Source organism: Pipra filicauda, unplaced genomic scaffold, assembly GCF_003945595.2.
Source record: "Pipra filicauda isolate LSUMZ 115617 unplaced genomic scaffold, ASM394559v2 scaffold135_size2527700_pilon, whole genome shotgun sequence".
Taxonomy (NCBI): domain Eukaryota; kingdom Metazoa; phylum Chordata; class Aves; order Passeriformes; family Pipridae; genus Pipra; species Pipra filicauda.
In genome coordinates, this window is record NW_024103829.1 from 1962118 (window position 1) to 1984336 (window position 22219).

The 22219-nt window shown below is 37.1% G+C and overlaps 1 protein-coding gene across 2 annotated transcripts in view; it reads left to right on the plus strand.

Moving 5' to 3' along the window:
* The window catches only part of DPYD (dihydropyrimidine dehydrogenase), a 338238-nt gene that overhangs the window by 152094 nt on the left and 163925 nt on the right, over positions 1-22219 (plus strand). For both annotated transcript variants that reach the window (XM_027740750.2, XM_039378355.1), the window contains 4 exons: positions 1723-1830; positions 5659-5828; positions 7438-7648; positions 15945-16129. In XM_027740750.2, the coding sequence (XP_027596551.1) occupies positions 1723-1830; positions 5659-5828; positions 7438-7648; positions 15945-16129 (674 nt within the window). The remainder of the gene's footprint in view (positions 1-1722; positions 1831-5658; positions 5829-7437; positions 7649-15944; positions 16130-22219) is intronic.

Sequence of the window (22219 nt, forward strand, 5' to 3'; positions counted from 1 at the left end):
TTTCTTCAATGCATTTTACATATTGTACTTTCAATAGAACTAAGTATTTCTGGCTGCCTCTTAAGTTATCCATTATTCATTCTTCATTAGCTGAAATTCCAGTCTACCCAGAAAGTACAGCATGCAAAGGTCTTGAAGTTCAGTACGTGCTAATATTTTCTAACCTTATTTTTCTCAATATCCAACTATAGATCAGTGTTGGTTTGAAAGTCAGGTGTTCAGCAACTGAGTCATGATTTTTTTTTCTAAGTAGAGATCAAGAGAGTGCACAATAGCATGAGATTTATGAAACGCAAAAATTTTAGGATATTTTTATTTGCTTTTTGGCTTGTAAGCCTTTTGAATTCACTGAGAGTATGTATTGTTTTGCTTCGCTTCACTGAAACTGTTAAATCTAAAAACATAATTTTTTTTTCTTGTATTTTATTAACTTCATTCAGGGATCTAGAGGTTTAAGAAACTTCCCTCAGATAGGTCACTCATGAAAAACCACTAAGTTTTTTCATGACTGAGTTCTGATTTTATGCTGTAATGAGACAGATTTTTGCTACTTAAGTAACATAAAAAGACCCCAAATCTTCCCTACTTGGAATAGCGCTCCTCAAAGCGCAATCCTACTTTGTTGTTGAGACTAACATGGTGTTAGTAGGGTTTTCCAAGAGGTCTCAGAGGTGTATGTTAGTCTTCTGCCATCCATGCCTGAGAATGGAGGGAACACAGATTGCTTTGCACGCTCCAGTTCTGCCTGCTTGCTCTGAGACTCCATGGTTCTAGTGTGATTTCCTAGCAAAATTGTTGACATTTACTCCATTTCAGTATGTAATTATTAATTAGCGTACTTTTGATAATATTTTGGGGTTTTAGATATAAATTTGAAAGTTGAGACTGTGTTGAAAACATCCTGATAGATCATCACATTTGCATGAAGAAAATGGTTTAACTTCTGTGTCAGCTGGGCTGTGTTTTGGTGCTGTCCAAATGTTCACACAGCAATGAGATGTTATTTGCGAATTGGAAGATGCTTTTTGCTGCTTTCTTTTTACCAAAAGGTATTTGTTGCTATTAATGGTTGTGAAGTGAGTCCTTGTCTGTATCCTACGGCTTCTGTCTAAATGTGTGCTATTAATAACTAGAAATAAATGTCAGCCAATAAGGACTTTGAGGTTTCGAGAAAACAATCAAGAATGGCAAAAAATGATGGCATACAAAGACTCACAGATCTACAGCACTGCCATTTGTCTTCCTCCCCTCATCACTTAAGCTGTTCATTATTGCCTCATTTGTATTATCTGCAGACCAGCTGAAAAATGCCTCAAAACAAAGAAAACAAAACCATTTCACAGCAGTAAGAGTTACATTCATGGGCAGGTAAAGCAATAGGAGAAAAGCTTGCAAGTCTTCACCAGTAGCTTCACTGCTTTTGCACCCTGTTCTCTCTTATCCTTTCCTCTGCGTTTGTTTTGTTAAGAGTTATATGTGTACACATGCTACCCAGCAGTCTGATTTTCAAGTACCAGTACTATTAAATGATCACCAGTTATATAAGCTACAGGCTGTAAATGTGAAACCATAGTGATTTTTGATGTTCTTTTGGAAACATCTGAGGGTTTGTAAAAGTGCTTGTATTGAGGATGTTTTTGAGAATGTGTGTAATGCAAAAAATATGTTGGTCATTAAAATCTCCTGTGTAATTCTGATGTGCCAAAAAAATATCTATTGTAGGTTTGCCAGAACCAAAGAGAGACAGTATATTCCAAGGATTGAGAATGGATCAAGGATTCTACACATCTAAAGACTTCTTACCTTTGGTAGCAATGGCAAGTAAACCAGGTGTGTGATATGTTCTTGCTGTAATCACATTCAGTAAGTCATTAGTAGTTATTGATATATAAAACTGTTTGGTTACATAACAGCTCATCCATTTATATCCATTTATATCCATCTTCCAATTAATAGATCTGGGACAGGGTTTTCTCTTGGTGAGTGACAACCTCAGGAGTTATGGTCATGAAATTCAGTCCTAGAGATTATAAACCAGATAGTCATATATAAAAATCTAAACACATGGAAAATCATCACCCCTAATAAGTTATATTTGCTATTTTGAATTATAATCAAAAGGTGACTTAAGCTTCTCATTTGTATAAATTATCTTGATGTAAATAGCATATATAAGATAGTCTTGAAAAAATCGATATATGTTGGAAACACCTTCTTTAATATAAACAGCTGCTTTGTATATTGTTGATAAATTGTTTTACTTGATTCCAAGTCATGTGCTGCATGTTTTAGAGACACATTTAAATCAGCACTACTTCCTTACCCAAAGAACTTGCAGTCTAAGACTCAGGATAACAGGAGTGTGGCAGGAGTTACTAAAACAACGCTCAGTTCGTAGGCACTGAATGCAGTCTTGTTTTATGCTTTTACATCTTTCTTGGAGTACAGAGATGGCTGCATTTGCTCCCTAAAAGGTATAGCTGCTTTCAGTGTCCTGAATGTGAAGTCATAAGCTCTAGATGTGTGATTTCCATGCCACATTCCTTCATGGTGTAAATTTCCCAGTGTGTTGATAAAAAGAAAATTAATGTACAGTTTTTCTGGACATATACTTAGAACAGAATGTGATATTTTACATATCATAGAATCATAGAATATGCTGTGTTGGAAGAGACCCATCAGGACCATTGAGTCCGACTCCTGGCCCTGCACAGGACATTCCAAGAATCATGCCATGAGCTTGAGGGCGTTGTCCAAACACTTCTTGAACTCAGACAGGCTTGGTGCTGTGACCACTACCCTGGGGAGACTTCCCTGTCACTTCTATTGCCCAATCACCCTTTAGGTGAAAAACTTTCTCCTGATATCCAACCTAAACCTCCCCTGACTCAGCTTCATGCCATTTCCTCAAGCCTGTCACTGGTCATGAGAGTGAAGAGTCAGTGTCTGCCCCTCCTCTTACCCTCACAAGGAAGTTGTAGACTTCAGTGAGGTCTCCCCTCAGTCTTCTCTACTCCAGGCTGAACAGACTAAATAACCTCAGCACTCCTCCTAAGGCTTCCCCTCCAGACCTTCACCATCCTCATGGCCCTCCTTTGGATACTCTTTAATAGCTTAGTATGTTCTTATGTTACAGTGTCCCAAACTGCACACAATATTCAAGGTGAGGCTGCCCCAGTGCAGAGCAGAGCAGGACAATCCCCTCCCTCGACCAGCTGGCGATGCTTTGCCTGATGCCCCCCAGGACAGGGCTGGCCCTCCTGGCTGCCAGGGCACTGCTGACTCATATTCAACTTGCCATGAACCAGGCCCCCCAGGTCCCTTTCCACAGTGCTGCTCTCCAGCCTCTGGTTCCCCAGTCTATACACACAACCAGGGTTGCCCAGTCCCAGGTGTAGAATCCAGCACTCGCGCTTGTTAAACTTCATACGACCACGTATTTAATATAACTTTTTTAATTTACAAACTGATTTCCATTTGAGCATTCAGAAATTTCTTTTAGTATCATATAGTGTTACCTGCTTATTTAGTAGACTTTCCTTAAACACTGTTGAAGAATATATCTTCTGTGGCAAATTATTCTGCCTATAAAAGTAAAGTTTATTACCCCATTTTATGCAAAATATTTAGGAAGTGAAATTCTCCAGCCCATCTGTCCCATTTCTCTGCTGTTTTGATCAAATGCTTATTTCTGTCTGTTTTCTTAAGCTCAAAGTGAGCTTAAATGGTTTGGGAGAACGGGGTGGAGTTTTTGTTAGGTTTTTTTTTAAGAGAGAGATGTTTAAAAATAAAACAGATTGAGAATATGTACTGCAAAACATTTGTAGATTAACAAAGTAAAAAATAAATCCCACAAAACAATGACTAAAAGTACTTTCTAGAATTCCGTGAGGACATGTAGCGCTTGTGTACTGTCACCTGACTGCATGAGGATCTATATACTGCGATCTGCATCTTTTAAAATTTTGCAAAGTAACACTCTTGATTTGGTAGGATATGTAATGATTTTTTTTTTTTGTATTAAGTCTACAATGAGAAAAAGGATGAACTTGGAAGAACTAACCTTTTCTGACTGACAGTAATAGATATCTCTTTGGTGTTGTCTGTTAATTAACATGGTCTCTTTTGCTTAGTTTTCCTAGTGTCTATCTGTATCTATAACTACCTCTTGCTCTGTAAGACATGGAATTTTAAAATAAAATATAAATATCCTACATCCTACTTTATCCTCTTTTTTTCACTATGACAGTTTTTTAAATAATAGACATAATAGACTTAGTCACAGTAAAGTACATATTCTTCCTGCTTATTAAGTTCTGAATACCACCTGTTAATATACTTTTCTCCAAAAGGGGTTCCCCTTGCAAATACATAGATGTGAATTTACCGTGGGAGCAGCATGTTACTAAGAGCAAAATGGGCTACTGTGACTGATCTGTTCTGGACTTGTGCTGTAATGGCACTCTGAGCTGCCATTCCCCTGCTGCACTTCTGCTTTCTCTACTGCTCAGTGCCTAGTTTTTGTGAAGGATGAAGTTCATTAAAAATAAATGAGAAAAGTTTAGAGAAAATTTTAGACTTAAGAATCCTGTTACATAAATAGTAAATGCGATGCCATATACATGGTGGGGGGAAATGATAACGTTTGTCACACATTAAGCATTTTACAAATGGAGAGAGAGTATCTATATTAGGATATTGTTTCTCGCTCCATTTAAGCATTATTTACATGTATAATACTTGTGTTCCACAATTACGTATAAAAGTCTGCTGCTGCTATAGGAGGATATTTGAGTTACAGTGCAATGGTTAAATTGCCAGCTTAGTGCCTCCTGACTAGAACTGTCACAGGCTCTTTGAGAATATAGCTTTCAGTTATTTATGTCCTTATTTTTCAAGTTGCAATCATTTGCCTAATCAACAGTTAGTTGTATTTAAATGTGATAAAGTGCAGTCTTATCCAAGGAACAGACACAGTTCAGTTTTATTTAAGTATTTCTTGTTGAATTGAATCGAATGCAAGCTGTAGATGACAAATACAAAATGTCATTCTCTCCGTGTAACGTTTTACAAGTCCTTTGTAGAAAGCCACTGTAGATTAACCATTTTCTGTCAACGGAAGATCCAGGAATTACTGTAATAACAATACTCTTTTTCCTCATGTTCAGCTACTGCAGCAAATAGCCTCTGAGAACCATGTCATAACCAGAACAGTCAGTGCTTTATAGAAGGCTGAGAGGACTAATGTTGATACACTATTACACAAAACAATTGGTCATCTATTTTTTTTTTTTTTTTTAAACTGGGAGGATAATCAATCTGATGAGAGAGAAACTTACTTTTTGAATAAAAAGATCTCACAATGCTAGTTTCAACCTGACAGGACACAAAATCCTACAAACGTGTTGTCATTTGAATTCTTTCTTGATAGAAAGGTGCAGCTGCTTAAAGTACTGACTATGAAATTATGTATATGAGCATATCTTAAAAGGGGAAATAAAACTGTCTTTCGGTGGAGCAGAATAATTTGATAGTGACACTCCATGCTTGGAAAGTGTAAGATGCAATTTTACACCGCTTTGAGTACAAGTACCGTTTGAGCTGTCATGCAGAAATGGTTTCTCTACTTGAAAATGGGGTTTTCCTTTTATCTTTCAGGGATGTGTGCCTGTCATTCTCCATTGCCGTCAATACATGGAACTGTGATTGTACTTGGGGCAGGAGACACTGCTTTTGACTGCGCAACATCTGCTTTACGCTGCGGAGCTCGTCGCGTGTTCGTGGTCTTCAGGAAGGGATTCAATAATATCAGGGCTGTCCCAGAAGAGGTGAAATTGAGTAACAGCATTTATAAGAAGGCATATTGGTTGTTATTTCTATGGGGCCTGAAAGTGTGCTGTGGGTGCTTAAAAGGCATCTATTAAAGGTTTTGTTTATGAAAGTGCTCTTAAAATGTATGAATCTTTATTAAAAATCTGATACTCACTTTTTATACTCTCAATGTAAATAATTTTCCGTGGTTGTATCTTTTCCCTGTAAAGCAGAGATGTATTTGCAAACAGGGGCTACAATTTCTTATAAATTAGAAAATGCAGTAAAATTTTGAATCTTGGAATCCAACAGCCATTTGAGTATTGTGTGTGACTCTACAGGTCATTGTTAGATCCTGGAATGATAACTTTTGGCTGCTGTTTCTGATGTGGCCTTGTGAGCCTATAAAATCTTGTAAAAAATTACTTACAGTGATTTTGGCTTTGAATCACTGCCAACAGCAATGCAGCAATGTCATTCATCACAAATTTCAGCATTCAATTTGATTTTTAGTTTGGCTTTGCACTTTGGCATTTATCAGGTCATCAGCACATTTTGAAACTGACTCTGCTTTCTCAGTGTATCTGTACTCTGAGAGTTTTTATCAGATTAGATTTTTTTATCTTGGTGGTCTTTTTCCATTTTCATTTATTTGGTACATTACATTTTTACGTAGTTGAGGATATTAGGATATCTAATGTATCTTTATCATGATATTTGTGGTAGTTTGGTCATCTATGTCAAGAAGGTGGGCACCTTAGATCTTACAGAAGGGGAATGGAGCTTCAAAGAAAGTAAGAGAGGGTCTCTTGGTGCATAAGTTACTTCTGTTGCACTTCAGTTAAGAGTTCTAGACACAATGAGATTACTGAAGTCATTGCAGAGACTCGTGTGCTATTCAGATTCTTACTAAATCAGTTGTCACTCTGAACCAAAATCTTTGATAGCAACCTGGATAAATTCCTAAAAGTTGTCAATGTTTGTACTCATCCAATCATGCAAGGCCTTGAAAACAGTAAAATAAAAGTAGCTTCATGTAATGGCCATGCTAGAATCATGTCAGGTTGGATATTACATGTTAAAAAAAGTTGTTGTGTAAACACAGACAATCAAATTTTGAAGACTTTGCTAAAATAAAATGCTGATTGACTTAAGCAGTTTTGCCATGGCAGAGATTCAGAAGATCTTGTCTGGATTGTCGCTCAGAAAACTGTTGTTTGCACATGGTAGTCAGTATTTAATAAAATCTTAAAATCACAGTAAACACAAATCATGGTATGTCCAAAGTAATACTAGGACCCTTCTTAAAAGACACAGATAGTTGCATGAGTAACTCCTTTGCCCTCAAAGGAGTTAAATATCTTCAAAGTAACAGAAAAATAAGAAAATATATTGGAGAAATATTTCCCTTGAAAATCTACCTAGTGCCAATGCTTGATTTAATAGCATCGGAGGCTCTGAAGCTGATAATAAGATGACTGTCTGCCTACTGGAGGCAGCTGACTTCTACTACAGAAGAATACATGGTAACATCTTGAGTCAAAAAATGTCTGGGTCGTTTGTTTGGTTTTTTTATAAAAGCACAGCATAGTTAAAAGTATATGTTTTATTGCTTCTGCTCTACAGATGGAACTTGCAAAAGAAGAGAAGTGTGAATTTCTGCCTTTCCTCTCCCCTCGGAAAGTTGTTCTTAAAGGTGGACAAATTGTTGCTATGGAATTTGTTCGAACTGAACAAGACAGTGATGGTAACTGGAAAGAAGATGAGGATCAGGTTGTCCGTCTGAAAGCTGATGTGGTGATCAGTGCCTTTGGCTCCATTTTAAGTGACAACAAAGGTAACCCTGACTAATGCATTCTGCTAATGCTGATTGTTATTTTAGCTGGAGCCATTTCCTGTGCTTTGACAGTTCTGTGAAATGGGTCTTCTAGAGGTTACACAGCTTGTGACTGCTGGTCCTCTTCGCAGGAATTTCTTTCTCCTTTAGGTATACCTCTTAGAAAAAAATTTGACAGTCTGGTAACAGAGCAATTTTCTGTATGTTGCTGTATAGAGCTGGAACTCAGAGTAGAGGTACAGTTGCTCAGTATGTGTATTTCTTTTTTCTCAGTGCCAGTGAGATCTCAAAGAATACTATTGGGAATTTCTTCTGGTCTCACTAATTAACTTTAGAGAAACTCATTATATTACAACTTTAAGCTGAACTGATCTGATCTCTTAAACTTTTTTTTTTAACCTATCAAATTAAGCTGGAATTAAGACATTAATTATTCTGGTTCAGGTGGTCTGGGTATTACTCATTACTTGTGCGTATACTGTGTGACTTCTCTCATATACAGTATTTCTTAGTTGCGCTTCAGAAGCTTTAGTCTTAAAAATTAAAAATTACATAATTCTATATTAAAGATACAGAAATTGTCACATTGATGACATTTCAGAGATTGAATGAATTGTCCGCATATAGCAGAGAGATGAAGAATATAAGTAGAGCTAAGAACATGGGAACTGAGCAGAGCTCAGACCATTCTCTTCTGACACAAGGTTAGACTTAAAGAGTTCAGACACATACAAGAAACATGCCTCAAAAGTTAAAAATTTTGATGCAGCAGAAGACACATCGATGAAATTAATAGATCTTCAGCCTGGAGGTGCTCATCAAGGTTAGCAGGTTCTGAAAGCCTTAGTGATCCATGTGCCTACCTCTCCAGTGCATGGTCATGCCAGCCAATTAGCCCGTAACATGTTGTCAGGGTCCTTTGGGTATAAATGCTCTGACAGAGGACTTGCAAGTGCCTCAGATTGTACAGGACCATAAAACTTCTTAGCATAATGTGGTTTTGTGAATCTTTTTAATTGAGGAAAATGGTAAATCTAAAATATTCTAAGCAGGGTCTGAATCTGAATGGTGTACTCAGCGCTTCCTGTTATCCAGCCCGATTGCATACAATGGTAAACCATTGTGCAGCCACGAGAAGAGTCTAAACTCTCTCCTTCAGCAAAAAGGATAAACCTGATCCTTCTAAAAATTTGTGAATTCCAAGAGCAGTCCTATCTTTTGTGTGTTACTATTGCTTTGGGATAGTTTCTTGCAGCCTAGGCTATTACCTAGACAGAAACTGCACCCAGCTACGTATGGTGCTAATTACTCAGGGCTGCCTCCTGCCCTGCAGCTGCCTCCTGCTCTGAAGGGCACACGAGATGCAGTCTGTGTCTCTTGGAAAGAACACACTCCCATTCCACTTGAAGCCATATTGCTGTATAGCAATTCTGGCATCTGTGTGGGTCATGTTTTAGGGCTCAGTTGAACCTCCAGGAAGCAGGGAGAAGAAGATTAAGATTTTTTTCTTTTTTTTTTTTTTTTAAATCCTAAAGAGATTCGTTAGCTACTCTGACAGTGGAGTTGATTGACTGAGAATTTTGGAAAATTTTGTTGATGTTGTTTTTAGAAAACCTGTGTTTAGGTTTTTTGTAAGGTTTTCTAGAACCTCATGTGGTAAATCAGTATTAGCCTATGCAGTCAGTATATTTTGTTGTGATTCATAGATCCTATGATACAGGAGTGATTCTGTTTTCTCCCACATTAAAAATTACTTCAGTTAAAAGGTTGAACTGACTGTGTTGCTTAGCCATAATACTGTGCTAGTCTTGTATTTCCTAGTACGCATTCACTGTCAAAATTAGTTGTTGTGAGGTTTTTAAATAGGAAATGGAATGGAAACAAAGTCATGCAGTGAGTTGATCATGAAAGAAGAGAGTCATTTACCTTGGGGGTAGCAAAACCTCAGTTTCACACTGTATTTTGGATGAAAGTGCTGTTAGAATAGCAATCAAATTAAAAGGCAAAATGCAGGGCATTTGTTTTTGGATGTTGTGAAAGTGAAAAGAAACTAAGACTTGAGTGCGTAAAATGTTTATTTTGAGCATACTATTTCTGGTGCTTAAATCTTTGGTTTTTGTTTAAACCTGTCTTAATGAAAGTCAAATTTGCTTTTCACCATTGAGCTGGATTACAACCAAAACTCCAGGCTACCTCAATATACATAGCAAAAAGAAATGAAAAAGAAAACAAAAAAAACTCCAAACAAACAAAAAACCCAAATCAAAAAAAAAAACACACACACACACACACAAAAAACCCCAAACCAAAACAAAAAAACCCCCCAAAACCAAACCAAACAAAAAAAACCCAACCCCCCCCAAAAGAACCTTAAAAAACACAACACCGGAAGTATCTTATCTTCTTAGTGTTTTGTTGTGAGTGGGGGTTTTTTTTGAAGGGTTTTTTTTTGAGAAGTTTTTTTTAAGGAAGCACATTTTTGTAGTCAAGAGATTGGAATATTCAGGCATTCTACATCAAAAGATGGAGATGAAAATACTAGAGGTATTCAAAACTGAACAATGCCATGAGCAAACTGATCTGACTAGGAACTTGATCTAACTTTTGAAGAAGGGAATGGACTAGGCAACCTCCAGAGGGCCCTTCCCATCTCAATTGTTTTGTGACTGGGTGACTCAGATGCAGATGAATAAATGTGTTAATTGCTGTTCATACAAAGAGCTCTATCAATTGACCTGATTCATAAGGTACATCAGGGAACTGCAAATGCAGTATTGGTATGGGCTAAGGTAGCAGGTTATGTCCTATTAATATTGTCAAATGCTGATTCTACTGATACAAAAATAGAGTGATTAAAATCAAACTTAATCCCAGTTGATCAAAGTGTTTGGGGCAGCCTTCATGCTCATGTTTGAAAGTTTTATAAGGAGCCATAAGCATGTGGGAGACTGATGTTCTGACCAAAAATAGCTCATAGGTTAGAAAGTTTTTTCTAGTCTATTATCCTCAACAAGATGTTTCTTATTCTTACATGATAACTCTTAAATTTGCAACTGAGATACCATGCATTCACAGTAGGTATTTAGCCTTTTTTCATTTGTTAAGATAAAATACTGATTGTGGTTTTAAGCAACAGTTCTAGTGGGTATTCAGCCTCTTATTGGGAATCATATAAATGCATCATTAGTTTAAAAAAATGGACTCCTAAATCCATTTTATGCTTGTGAAGTTGCTAATAGACAAAACAGGAGAGTTGCTTTCTAAACTGTTTTAAGAAAATTACCACTTTACTGAATAAAAAAAATCCCAACAAATTGTTCAAATTAAACTACTGCAGATGGAGTAAGAAAAATGTTTTGCTTCTTCTTAAGAAAAACCTACCAGATTTTGCAAGCACAAGATGCTTTTTTTTTCACTGCATTGCTTACCAAAACCTTCGAGCCATTGTAACTGACCCACATAAACAAAGAGCTGTGAGAGAAATTTTGTACTTTTCCTCGTGTTCCTGCTTTTTTGCTTAGTTTGTTATTTTGGAGACTTGTGACATATTAGTGAATTACTGAAATACCCTCTGTCCCTGTTCCGAATTGTAACTACTCAACATACTCAAATATAATTCTGTGTGCTCCATAGCACTGTGTGCAGCCTCAACATCCTACTTACCACCAATCCAGTTGGTTTTAAAGTCTGAACTTTGAATAACCCTTTTCTTGTATATTTTGTTGTCATAAGCAAAGGAAACAATATTTTTGGACTGCAAAATTTTGCATTAGAACAAATGTCCTTGTTCTGATTTATTTTCATGATTTTCTGAGGAGAACCATGGAGAAAATATGGAAAATAGTACGCTTGTTCAAAATGCACTGCAAATGCAGTGCAGAAAAGGGACTGAGACAGGATAGGGAACTGGCAATGTAAGCTTAGTTCAACACTGTTTAGGAGGCAGCAGTAAAGAGGAAGTATTCCATGTACCAGAACACTGAATCTTAGCATGATAATGTCTATTTTATTTTCCTGGAGAGGCAAAAAAGAGAAATGCAAAAATATCCAAGCAAACTCCAAATACCGCCTTTCTAAAAAAACCCAGAAATTGTAAGTTATTTGTGAGCCAAAATATGTTTTATGAAAAATTTGGTAGTAGCTGACTATTGCATCGTGACTGAAGGACAAAATTTTATTTTGCAATTCTGGGAATCAGTCACAACTTTCAGATATTTTGCTTTTACTTTTAGTACAACTGTCATCTTGCTTGGAAACTGCAGCAGCAAATCCCAGAAGGCTCCCCTAGAATAGTTCAACATACAGCAAGGATAACTTTCCCCAAGTTGTTTACAATTTTATTATTTAACCCACTTATACCTAATATTTTTTTCTACAGTTTGAGAAGCATTTGCTAGAGAAAAAGGGAAAATGTTTGCAGAGCTCTGACCTCATAAGTGAAAAAGATTTTAGTTTTCCTTTGAAAGTGGCACAGAAGCCAGGGGTTCCAGAACCTGGAAGGAGTGTTGAATTTCTTCATACAGCCTGCTCACACAACTAGCTAACTTCAACCTCAAAGTACTGAAGCCTTGACTATCTAATGGAAGAGTAGGGGGGAGGAAGAGAGGCTGTGATCCTCAAGCTGGGAATGCCCATGGGGGTGACCTGGCATCTTCCTGGTAGCGCAGCATCTGCCTTCCACCAACAGAATAGGTTTTTATTCACTCAACTTGTAAAAAATTGTTATATAAAACTGCAACATATAGATTCAAAAGATTCCTATTGAAATAGATGGGAGTCTTCCTGCTGAGTCATTTGGAACAGGATTTTTCTCCACAAGTAGGTTTACTGAATGAGTTTGAGTGCAGCAGTTCCATGCTCTGAAATGATTACCAATTTCCAATATCCAAAAGTGGCTTCATGATGACTTCTAAAGCCCTGCTAGCTTAGAGCACAAATCCTGCTCTTTCAGCTGATAGACATCAGTACCCATTTGCTCGCTGGTGACAGGCAGAGAACAGTCAGTACCAGCTTGCAGCAGGATCCTCTCCAGCATAAGTGGACCCAGCTTTATTCAGTCAAACCACTTTTTAATCCTGAATCAGTACAATAGTGGGATAGAGAATGCGGGAAGCATGATTGTGACTTTCTTTGTTTGCTGGGCGTTTAGGCTGGGCAGTGTCAGCAGTTAGTCTGTTGGTGGATGTGACAGCTATAGTTATACATTTTAGATTAAGGAAGTTACAGTATATTTGTATTTTTCTGAAGTAATGCTACTATTCACTTTAAAGGAATTCTGTAAGATGGATATCAAAAATAACATTAATGAGCTACTAAAGCTAAAATTACAGGAACTTATGAAATTGGTTAAACATAAAAACCATTAAACTGTTTATTGAAGCTTCACAGATATACTGCAGCTAATGAGCATTTCTGCTATTTAAATAAGCCCAAATTGAACACACATTACATGGATGCATAATTAGTCATGGCAGTCAAACACACAGACTCACTTTTAAAGCTTTATTTGAGGAATCTTTTCCATTTGATTTGTTTTGTTAATTAAAATATTGTTTCTGTATTCACTTATATTTTAATATTGTTTTTGCAAATGCTATAATTTGCTGCTGCATTTCCATTTGTGTTTGTTTGCTCTGTGAATATAACAAATTTGGAATATATATTCAGCACTATCCTTTTGTTTGGTGTTATTTGTGTTAGCATCACTTGATAGCACTAGAGTAATTAAATTGTATGTTGTCTTTCATCCAGAAGGATCTTTTCAAATGATATATAATGTCTCACCAGGCCATGGAGGAGAGGAATACACAAACAGGAGACTGTAGTTTGAATTTTCAAGAGAAAAGCTATGTTAGTTTCAGATTTTGAAGGCTGTGAGGGTGTAGGGTTTTAAAAGACACTCTTTACCCCATCCCAAATCATGCAAAAATGAAAACATTAGGTGTGTAGTTTTCTGTTGTTCAGTGTCCATTACCAGTGCAGAGAACCTCAAGCTCAGGTTTGGCTCTTGGCACTTAGACTCTCTCTCACCCCCCACCGGGGCAAGGAAGGGACTTCCCTCTGTGAAGAACACAGTTCTCCCCTTCTTTCTGCAGGTGGTGTAGGAGGTGGTCTCTTCAGCCATACAGTTGCACTGGGTACCAGATCCAAATTGTTAGGATGTTAGGAAATCTCATACAAAATGCTTTTAAACCATCCCCTTCTTTTTACATAACCTAAATCTTGGAGATTATAAAAATGACAGAAAGAAATAGCTGCTGGATACCATGTCAGCCTTGCCACCAGGGAAATATTCTTTCCCAGTCTTAAAAATACTGATCAGGCAGACAAATCCTCAGGCCCTGGAGAAATGTTTCAGGTGAAGATGTGTTAGGCATTCTTTGCACTCAAAAAGCTTTTGGTATAATTATGTCCAGACAGCTATTTTAGCAAAAAGCAATTCAAAGAAAGATTTGAGAAATGTAATAGATCCAGGATAACAGAGGTAATACCCTATTTTTCCACAAGATGAAATAGGTAGTCAGAACTTCCAGTTTTACATCATTTCTTCTGAAAAACTACCTCTTCAACAGCATGTTGTCCTCTAACACCTTTACTGTGGTCCAGTCCTGTCTCAGAGAAAAAGTCATCTATTAAATCCCCCCTACCAAATCCTGCAGTACCAAGTTTTCCTCTGTGTTTTTTTCCAAACATGTCCTTACAAGCCTGTATGTATTTAGCTCATGAGAACTGTCTAGACCACATGCTGAGATGGTATCACTGAATGCAATATGTTATCCTATATATGACAAATATAAGATGATCAAAAGCTCTCTTAAAGCACTGACAGTCTGAGACACAAAGAGAAAGTTAATGTATTGATTTATAAATATTACTGAAGCATTTAAATAAAATGGCTATCAGCCATTATCCACTCTTTCAATTTAAAAGAAAAAAATGCGAGCCCCTAAACAAACCAAAAACCTTGTTTTCCAGACTGAAAAATGTCTCAATCTCAAGGTAGTGTTTCATTTGAATTTTCAGTAATTTAAACATTTTTACAGGAAACAATTTCTTAAGTTCTTAGCGGGAGAAATTGTGTGAGCAATAGGTCTTGCAGATAGGTTAAATACCTGTGCTAGGAAACCTGCTACAGTCTTTCAGCTTGAAACTGTCTTCTGTGACTCTGGCTTCTGAACAGGTTGGAAAATATTACTTTGAATTCAAGTCCTCCAGGTATATGTCTGTAAATGTCAAGGGTGAGGAGGAGAACGTAGGAGGGACAAATAGGTGACAATGTTTGTGCCTTGCTTCCTGTTTAATTATTTTGCCCCAGATTATACACAGCCCCCACCTTGGTATACACTTCTAATATTTGATTTGAAGGTTCAGGGAGATACAGAGCCTTGGAAGAAAATCTCATCACTATCATGGGCAAGAAAGATGTGTTTGTAGCTTGCTGTATACTGAGGTGTGCGCTGGGACAATACTGTGACTCTACCCATTGTACTGGAGAAATATTTGTGCCTTAAACTGGCAGGTTGCTCTTTTACATATATTCCATTGCAACTGCATCAGTTTAATTGACCTTAGCAATATGCATCTGCCAGTGGTATGTCCCTGAGGGACACTGCAATTTTAAGCTGCATTTTATTGCAGAATCTTCAGTGCTTGTAGGTAAACCTATATAACTCCCCCTATTTTGATAAGTGCCATCAACATTTGCTAAAAATACTTATTGAAAACATGATTCTCTTAATTAAGCTACTTTGAAGGGCTTTGTGATTATAATAATTTTAAAATGTTAACATAGAGCAAGTAGTATATTTTTTCTGAGCATTTATGTGTATTTATTGACATTTATGTGCCATGCAGTATAAGTTTTTTTTTTATTTTCACATCTCACGTTATTTTAACATTTCACGTTATTTTAAAAGACGATAATATTTCATGTGCAGAATGCCTGATATGCTGTTCACTAACAGGATGAAAAATATTAAGATCTCTTAATGCATGCTCTAAAAAAACAATCAGAAATTGCAGTGAAAAAGATACAAAATATATTGTCTTCATGTAAACATTTAATTTTGATTGTATTTTATGGTTTTATTCTTAATATGCAAAACAAGTTTTGAAGTGAGCCTTTCTTCCGGGATGTTCTGAGTTTAAATGTTAGGTCAGGATGGTTTTGACTTTATTGAAATATATGTTTTTTCATAATTACATTTTCTAATTGTTATCAGCGTATATTTGACAGATTTTAGCAACAGTTTTTTCTTTCTTCCATTAACATATTTGTCGTTCACTTTAATTACAGTTAGAGAGGCCATGGCACCTATCAAGTTTAACAGATGGGGTCTTCCTGAAGTAGATCCAGAAACCATGCAAACAAGTGAACCCTGGGTTTTTGCAGGAGGTGATATTGGTGGTCTTGCTAACACTACAGTGGAATCAGTAAATGATGGAAAACAAGCTTCCTGGTACATACACAGATACATACAGGTGATTTTTTTCAAAAGTATTTTTCTCTTTCCCATTTCTATCTGCTTTTAGATACTTTTAAAAATAATTTCATTGTGGGTTTGATTAAATATACAGGATTTGAGAAACTAATACCTAGATTATCTGGTGATTAGAACATTACAGATTCATTCAGCTTGGATCACATGCTTGAGTTTGGGTAGATGAACCCAGCTTTCTTACATATCTTAACACTAAAATCCAAGAAACATTTTTTGACCCCAGGTCGGAGTTCCACTCAAGGGTAGCAAGCCTCCCTACACAATAGACACTGCAAGTAGAAATCCTAATTGGGTAATCCTAATTGCAGAAAAGTAGTGAGCCCGTAAGTATTAAGAAGCAAGATCTTCCAATAGTGCATAAAGTAAAAACTAAATACTGCCAATGTTATTACCTGGGAAAGACCTTTTTAGTTTACTAACAGTTTACAAAGCAGATTATCTACACTGGAACCAAAGTTTGCTCTGATAAGACTGATAAAATGGATACAAAAGCTTGACAAAAACTAAACACTGAATGCACTGAGGAAAATAATGCAAAGGAGAATTTACCTGAGAAATATGATTTTAAGAGGTACCGACTTGAAAAACCTGGTAACCACACGTTTCCTTTTGGTTCTCCTTGCATGTTGCTGACTGAGCACTTCTGCCCTAATTTTTCTAGTAAAAGTCTAGAGGAGCTGTAGAGAATCTTCCGAGATAGAAACAGAGCCTGTATGTGGAGAACCAGTTGACAAAATGTGTGTTCGTAGTGCAGGGAACTTTTTAGAAACATGGTACATGATTCATTCTCCCACATAAAGAGATTTGAACAACTGAAGTTGGGACTGTAACAGCTCGATGTCTTTCTCCCCCATCCATCTGCTCAAAGCCTCTCTGATTGCATGTTTGTGCAATTTCATGCTGTTGGGGTCTGATTTCACTTCCTAAAAATACTTCAACTGAAAGCTTGTTGTTAGTATCTGTGCATATTTTTTCTCACTTGTTCTAAAGCACTGTTTGTGTCCTGCCTTCTTAGACCCTATGAAAATGCTGAGTGTGAAACCTCTTTAGTCCCTGATCTGCTTGCTTAATTTCCCAGTGCACAGTGAATTTGGATAACCATGATAGGGGGAGAGAGGGTGTCTCCTCCTTTTTGCCTCCTTATTCAACCTCTAGAAACACAGGCATCACTTAAAATCCTCTGTTATAACTTTGCTTCCTCCTCAAAGTTTGGGTTTCTTCCTCCTCTCTGGAATGTATTTAATACTTCGGAAAAAATCTGAATAGTCATGGCTTGAGAATTAGAATTTTAAATCAAGTAGACTTGTGATGTTAGAGCATTTCCGTTACCCTTTGCAGGTTTCAAGGCAGCTTATTCAACCTTACAGTCTCACCAGGAAGCTAATGGGAAAGCCTTACAGCAATCTTCACAGGAAAGTTTCCAAATGTCAAGTGTCACCTTTCCAGCTGTTAGATGAATGGGTTGCCCAAGGGCATTTATTTGGATGTGCAGCCCTTGTAAAATCTGGTCGCTGTGGTGCAGAATGCTGTAATTTGGCAATTTATTTCACCAGTGTTTGGACCTGGTAGAAGTTTTAGTGACTGGAGGGGAGTTTGTTTTTTAAAGAAATTGTTTAGAGAAGGATAAGAGAAGGATTGTATTACCCTGATGTTTGTTGGGGTAGGTACATGCCACATGTGTGTGGCTTTATGTGCACATGTGTGCACACATTCAGTTCTCATCTCTGTATTCTGGAAACTTCTGAAAGGAAATGAAAAAATAACCTTACACGCTACCTTATTTTCTCTCTATTGTGAGCTTCTAAGGTAGGCAACTGTCCTGTGATCTTAGTGTCTGAATCGAGTACACATTAAATTTTAAATAAATACATTGATACCATCTATATCTCAGTTACAGGAATAGGTAGCCATTTCCAAAATCACCAACTGTCTCAGCACCAGGATCTATAAATAATGCAGTCTTCATCAAAATAAAACTATTCCATAGGATTTCTCAGCCAATCCAAGACCATGACAAAGACTGAAACTCAAAACCACGATCCTGACTACTTGCAGAAAGCACTGTTTGAACAGCACGCTGCTTGTATCCCAACCTACTCCAGGCAAAAGGCTAAGTGAACAGATGGGCCTGATATGTGCCCTGAAACTCCAGTCATTGCAAGCTCTGGCACGTGATCAAGTGAAGCGTGAGATCCAGACTCAAGGACTCTCCAGCAGAAATGCCTTATGTTCAAAACTGGGAGTTATTTACAGAAGCTTCTTGGCTGCTCTTATGCTGGAAACTTTCCATCATTAGTTGCCTAAATATCTCCTGCCTCTTAACATGTTCTTCCCACTATATGAGGCATAGGTTCATCTCAGAAATTGTTGTCTGCAGCTGTGTCAGGTTAGTTTCTACAAACATGACCGGTCAATGCCTAACCAAGGATAGTTGTAGTAGAACCTGTTAGAAAATGTATACAGTCTTCCTAGAACCATTTTTTGCAAGTCGAGATCAAAACAGAATCAACCCAATTCATTTAACTGTCTACATTTTTGCATGGTTCAACCTTCTTTTGTTATTCCATGAATTATTCTTAGTGATTTATTTGGTTTGGGAATTGTAATGGCCTTCACTTTTGTCTGACATTGACTTTATGATCTTGTGCAGAAGCAATATAGGCTGCTGTTCTCTTCTATGCCTCAATTACCATTCATTTCTTTTTGATCAGTGAATGGGATTTAATAGTATATCGGTTGTATTCAGGGTAATTCACGATTTTTGCAGGACTAATTTCTAATTTTCTGTGCCTGCCTTGAGAGCGAAGACAGCTTTCAGTATCTTCTTCCTGGGTGACTGTGCCAGCCTTAATGCTTCACTCCTGCTGTATTCATACACTTACCTGTGGAGTGTTTTCCCATATATGGCAGTAAAGCTGCCATCTTCTCACTAAAATCCCCCTTTAAAAGTGACTTTTCTGTTCTAGTTCACAATAAGTTTTCTTTTATTTAAACTTATTTTTTTCTTTACTGTAATCTCTCCAGTGTGGACAGTTTTTTTATACTTTTCCTAGACTGAAATGCGTGATACACTTAAAGAATAGAGATCTGAATCCCAATTGATATAATTTGCACTTAATACTATTCAGTATTAATTTTGAGCACATCACTGTGTTATTTTGAAACACTATTGTATATTTGTTGGTTTTTCTTTACCTGTGCTGTCAGAAAATATATCGACTTTGTATCTGAGGAGTGTTCTTGCTGATTCTTTGTGAAGATTGACCATTCAGGTTGAGCATGCATGAATGTACAGTATTTCATAATCAATACCAGAGTTAGGTAGTTCCCAGGAAGCTTGTATTTGAAGCTGTTAGTTATGTTGTCTGTTTCTTTTCAGGACAACCACAGGACAAAAATGAACATCCCTTTGTTTAGCTAGAACAACATACAAAACACTAGCATGCAGACAAATAACAAAGTACCATTTGCAAAAAAAGTGGATTAAAGGCAAGTGCAGGAAACCTGGTATTTTAGTTGCTTGCCTTTGAGTAAGCACTATGTCTGTTACAGAAACAGAAAGACAGGAATGAGCTTGGAAAATCTTTGTCAAACAGGACAGAGCCCAGAGCAACCTGGTCTAGTTGACCCTGCTTTGAGCAAGGCTGTTGTACTAGATGGTCCTCAGGCATCCCTTCCTGCCACAACCATTCAGAGACTGTACAAAATAACATAGACATATTACCACAAAGTTAAATAATTGGAGAGAGGCTAGAAGAAGAAAGGGAGAAAAGACATGTTTTAAGATCAGACTTAAAAACGAAGAAAGCAGGAGTGAGATGAAAGTATTCAGGAAAACTCTTCCAGGCAGTAGGATTTGAGGCAAAGACTCTCTGTGAAAAATAACAGTAATACAACTACTTGCTTTCACAGTCTGTCTTTGTTAAAGTATGGGAAATGGAGTTAGACCATAGCATTCTGGTTAAAAATTTTCTCCATCTGAAGGAAATTTATGTCAAAAATTGTATTGGGTCTAAAGCTGAGTTCCTGTCTCTCAGCCTTGCACTGCAGACCACGTGCATTTGCCTCTAGGCGAATCCTGGGTAGGGTAAGGTAGGACTACTGTTTGCAACATGCTGTGGATTTTTCACCACCCTGTTCCAGTGTCCAAGAAATTGCCGTGATTGGAACAAGTACCTGCAATATTGTTAGCTCAGCTGGTTGGCATCAAATTAGAGGAAGAATGGGCCACACTTTTTGTCCTCTACTTCTAAAAATCAAGGGAAGAGTTATTATAAATAAACCCTTGCCTGCAGGCTTTCTTTTCCTATTTGTTTGTGCAATGTCAGAGAAATCCTTCATTATAGAGATGATTTTACTTTCAGGAAGCTATATAACATTTTAGCTAACTGAAAGTTTTGCTCTGTAGAAAACAATGCATCAAGACTTAGTAAATTTACTTCTTTTATAAGCATTGTGCTGAAAGGAAAAAGCAGCAAAAAATAAATAGAGCAAAAATGAAGTGATAGGGAGGAGGGACATAAATCTGAAAAGATGTATTGCCACTGGCTACTGAACCTTCAGCTGTGTCCCGCCCCTGTGCATTTTTAAATACTTGGTTTATTCCATTGAAATGTCTTGTAATCCTCCCCCTGCCACCTCCACCTGGGTCACTTCATCATTAACAAACCATTAGGTACATTTTGTGGGACCTGAGTGCGTTTGGGTGGAATTGTTTCTGGTTTTGCTCTTTTGAAGGAAAGTAAAACAGGAAAAATGGACCTCTACATATAGTTTGGGAAGTGGCTTATGACTAGTTTGAATGATGGAATGCAGGAGGCAAGACCTATTTTTGCATAGGTGTTGGTGAGAACAATTTTTAGAGATATAATTGTCCTGCTTAGGAAAAGAAACAGTACAATGGAACTTAAGCTGCATATTCAGCACTGTCTTCCTATTTGTCTGTAGCAATCAATATTTACAGTTGTACAAGCTATGAATAGTTTATAAGCAATCCACAGGCTGAAATGTATTCACAGAGAACATTTGAACAATTATGGATAGCAAATGAATTCACACTGGAAAATTAGGTTTATTGCTCACATGTGTGCATAGAGTGGAGCTGACCAAACACTTTTCCTTGTCTTTCTTTACTGTCATTCTTACAGAATCAGAATCAAAGAATTTTTTTAAGAGTTTAGTGTATCAGTGTTTATTTCAGCAGATTTCCCCATACATTAAACTATGTAGGAGACAAAAAATGTGCTAGCCTTTTAAAAATGCTTTAATTTCAGCTGTGTGATCCAGGAAGTTCTGTTTTGTCATTGCAAACAACATTTTGCAGTTGGAATATTAGTTAAGAAAACAAAAAAGAAGTTAAAAATATGAAATCAAACCAAAAGTAATAAAAAAATACGTTTTGATTCTTTGTTTTTTTTCTGCTTTTATTTGCCATTTAACAAAAGCTTTTGAGACGTAGAATGCCAGGCTTTTTGATTTTCTAAGAACTCAGATTCTCCTGGTGTAAAAAAATAACCCTGTGGAGTGTGACATGGAGGAAGCAGTGAGCACTTAGGAGGGAAGCAATGGGGGATGTTTGGCTTTTTATGAAGTGTAACTGCATTGACTGCTAGCTGAGAGAGATCATGACACTGAACCGAGTTTTGTCCCAAGTGTTAGGGATCTTTAAAAATTAACATTTCTCAAAATGTCCACCATTAGGGACCCATTCAGATTTACATCATTCAGGCTGGGACAATTCCACTACTTTCAGAACTTTTAAGCCATCAGAAAATTTGGCCCCTGAATGTACCCTCTCTGTCTGAGGAATCAGAATACTGAGATGAGAATGCAGACAATCCCAAAACCAAACAGGCACGTTAAGTCTCAGGTTTTTGACCAGTCTAGGAAGCAAAAGGCACTAAACCAAACAGAAAACTCCTCATGTTGTCAGTGCTTATTAATTTTCACAGGTAAAAATGGGTTAAGTAAGTTTCTTAAAAAAAAAACAACAAAATCCCCAAAGGTAGCAATTTGTAAGTGGCTGAGGTTTTCCTCTGTTACAGAAGAATCTTCCCCATACCTCGAGTAG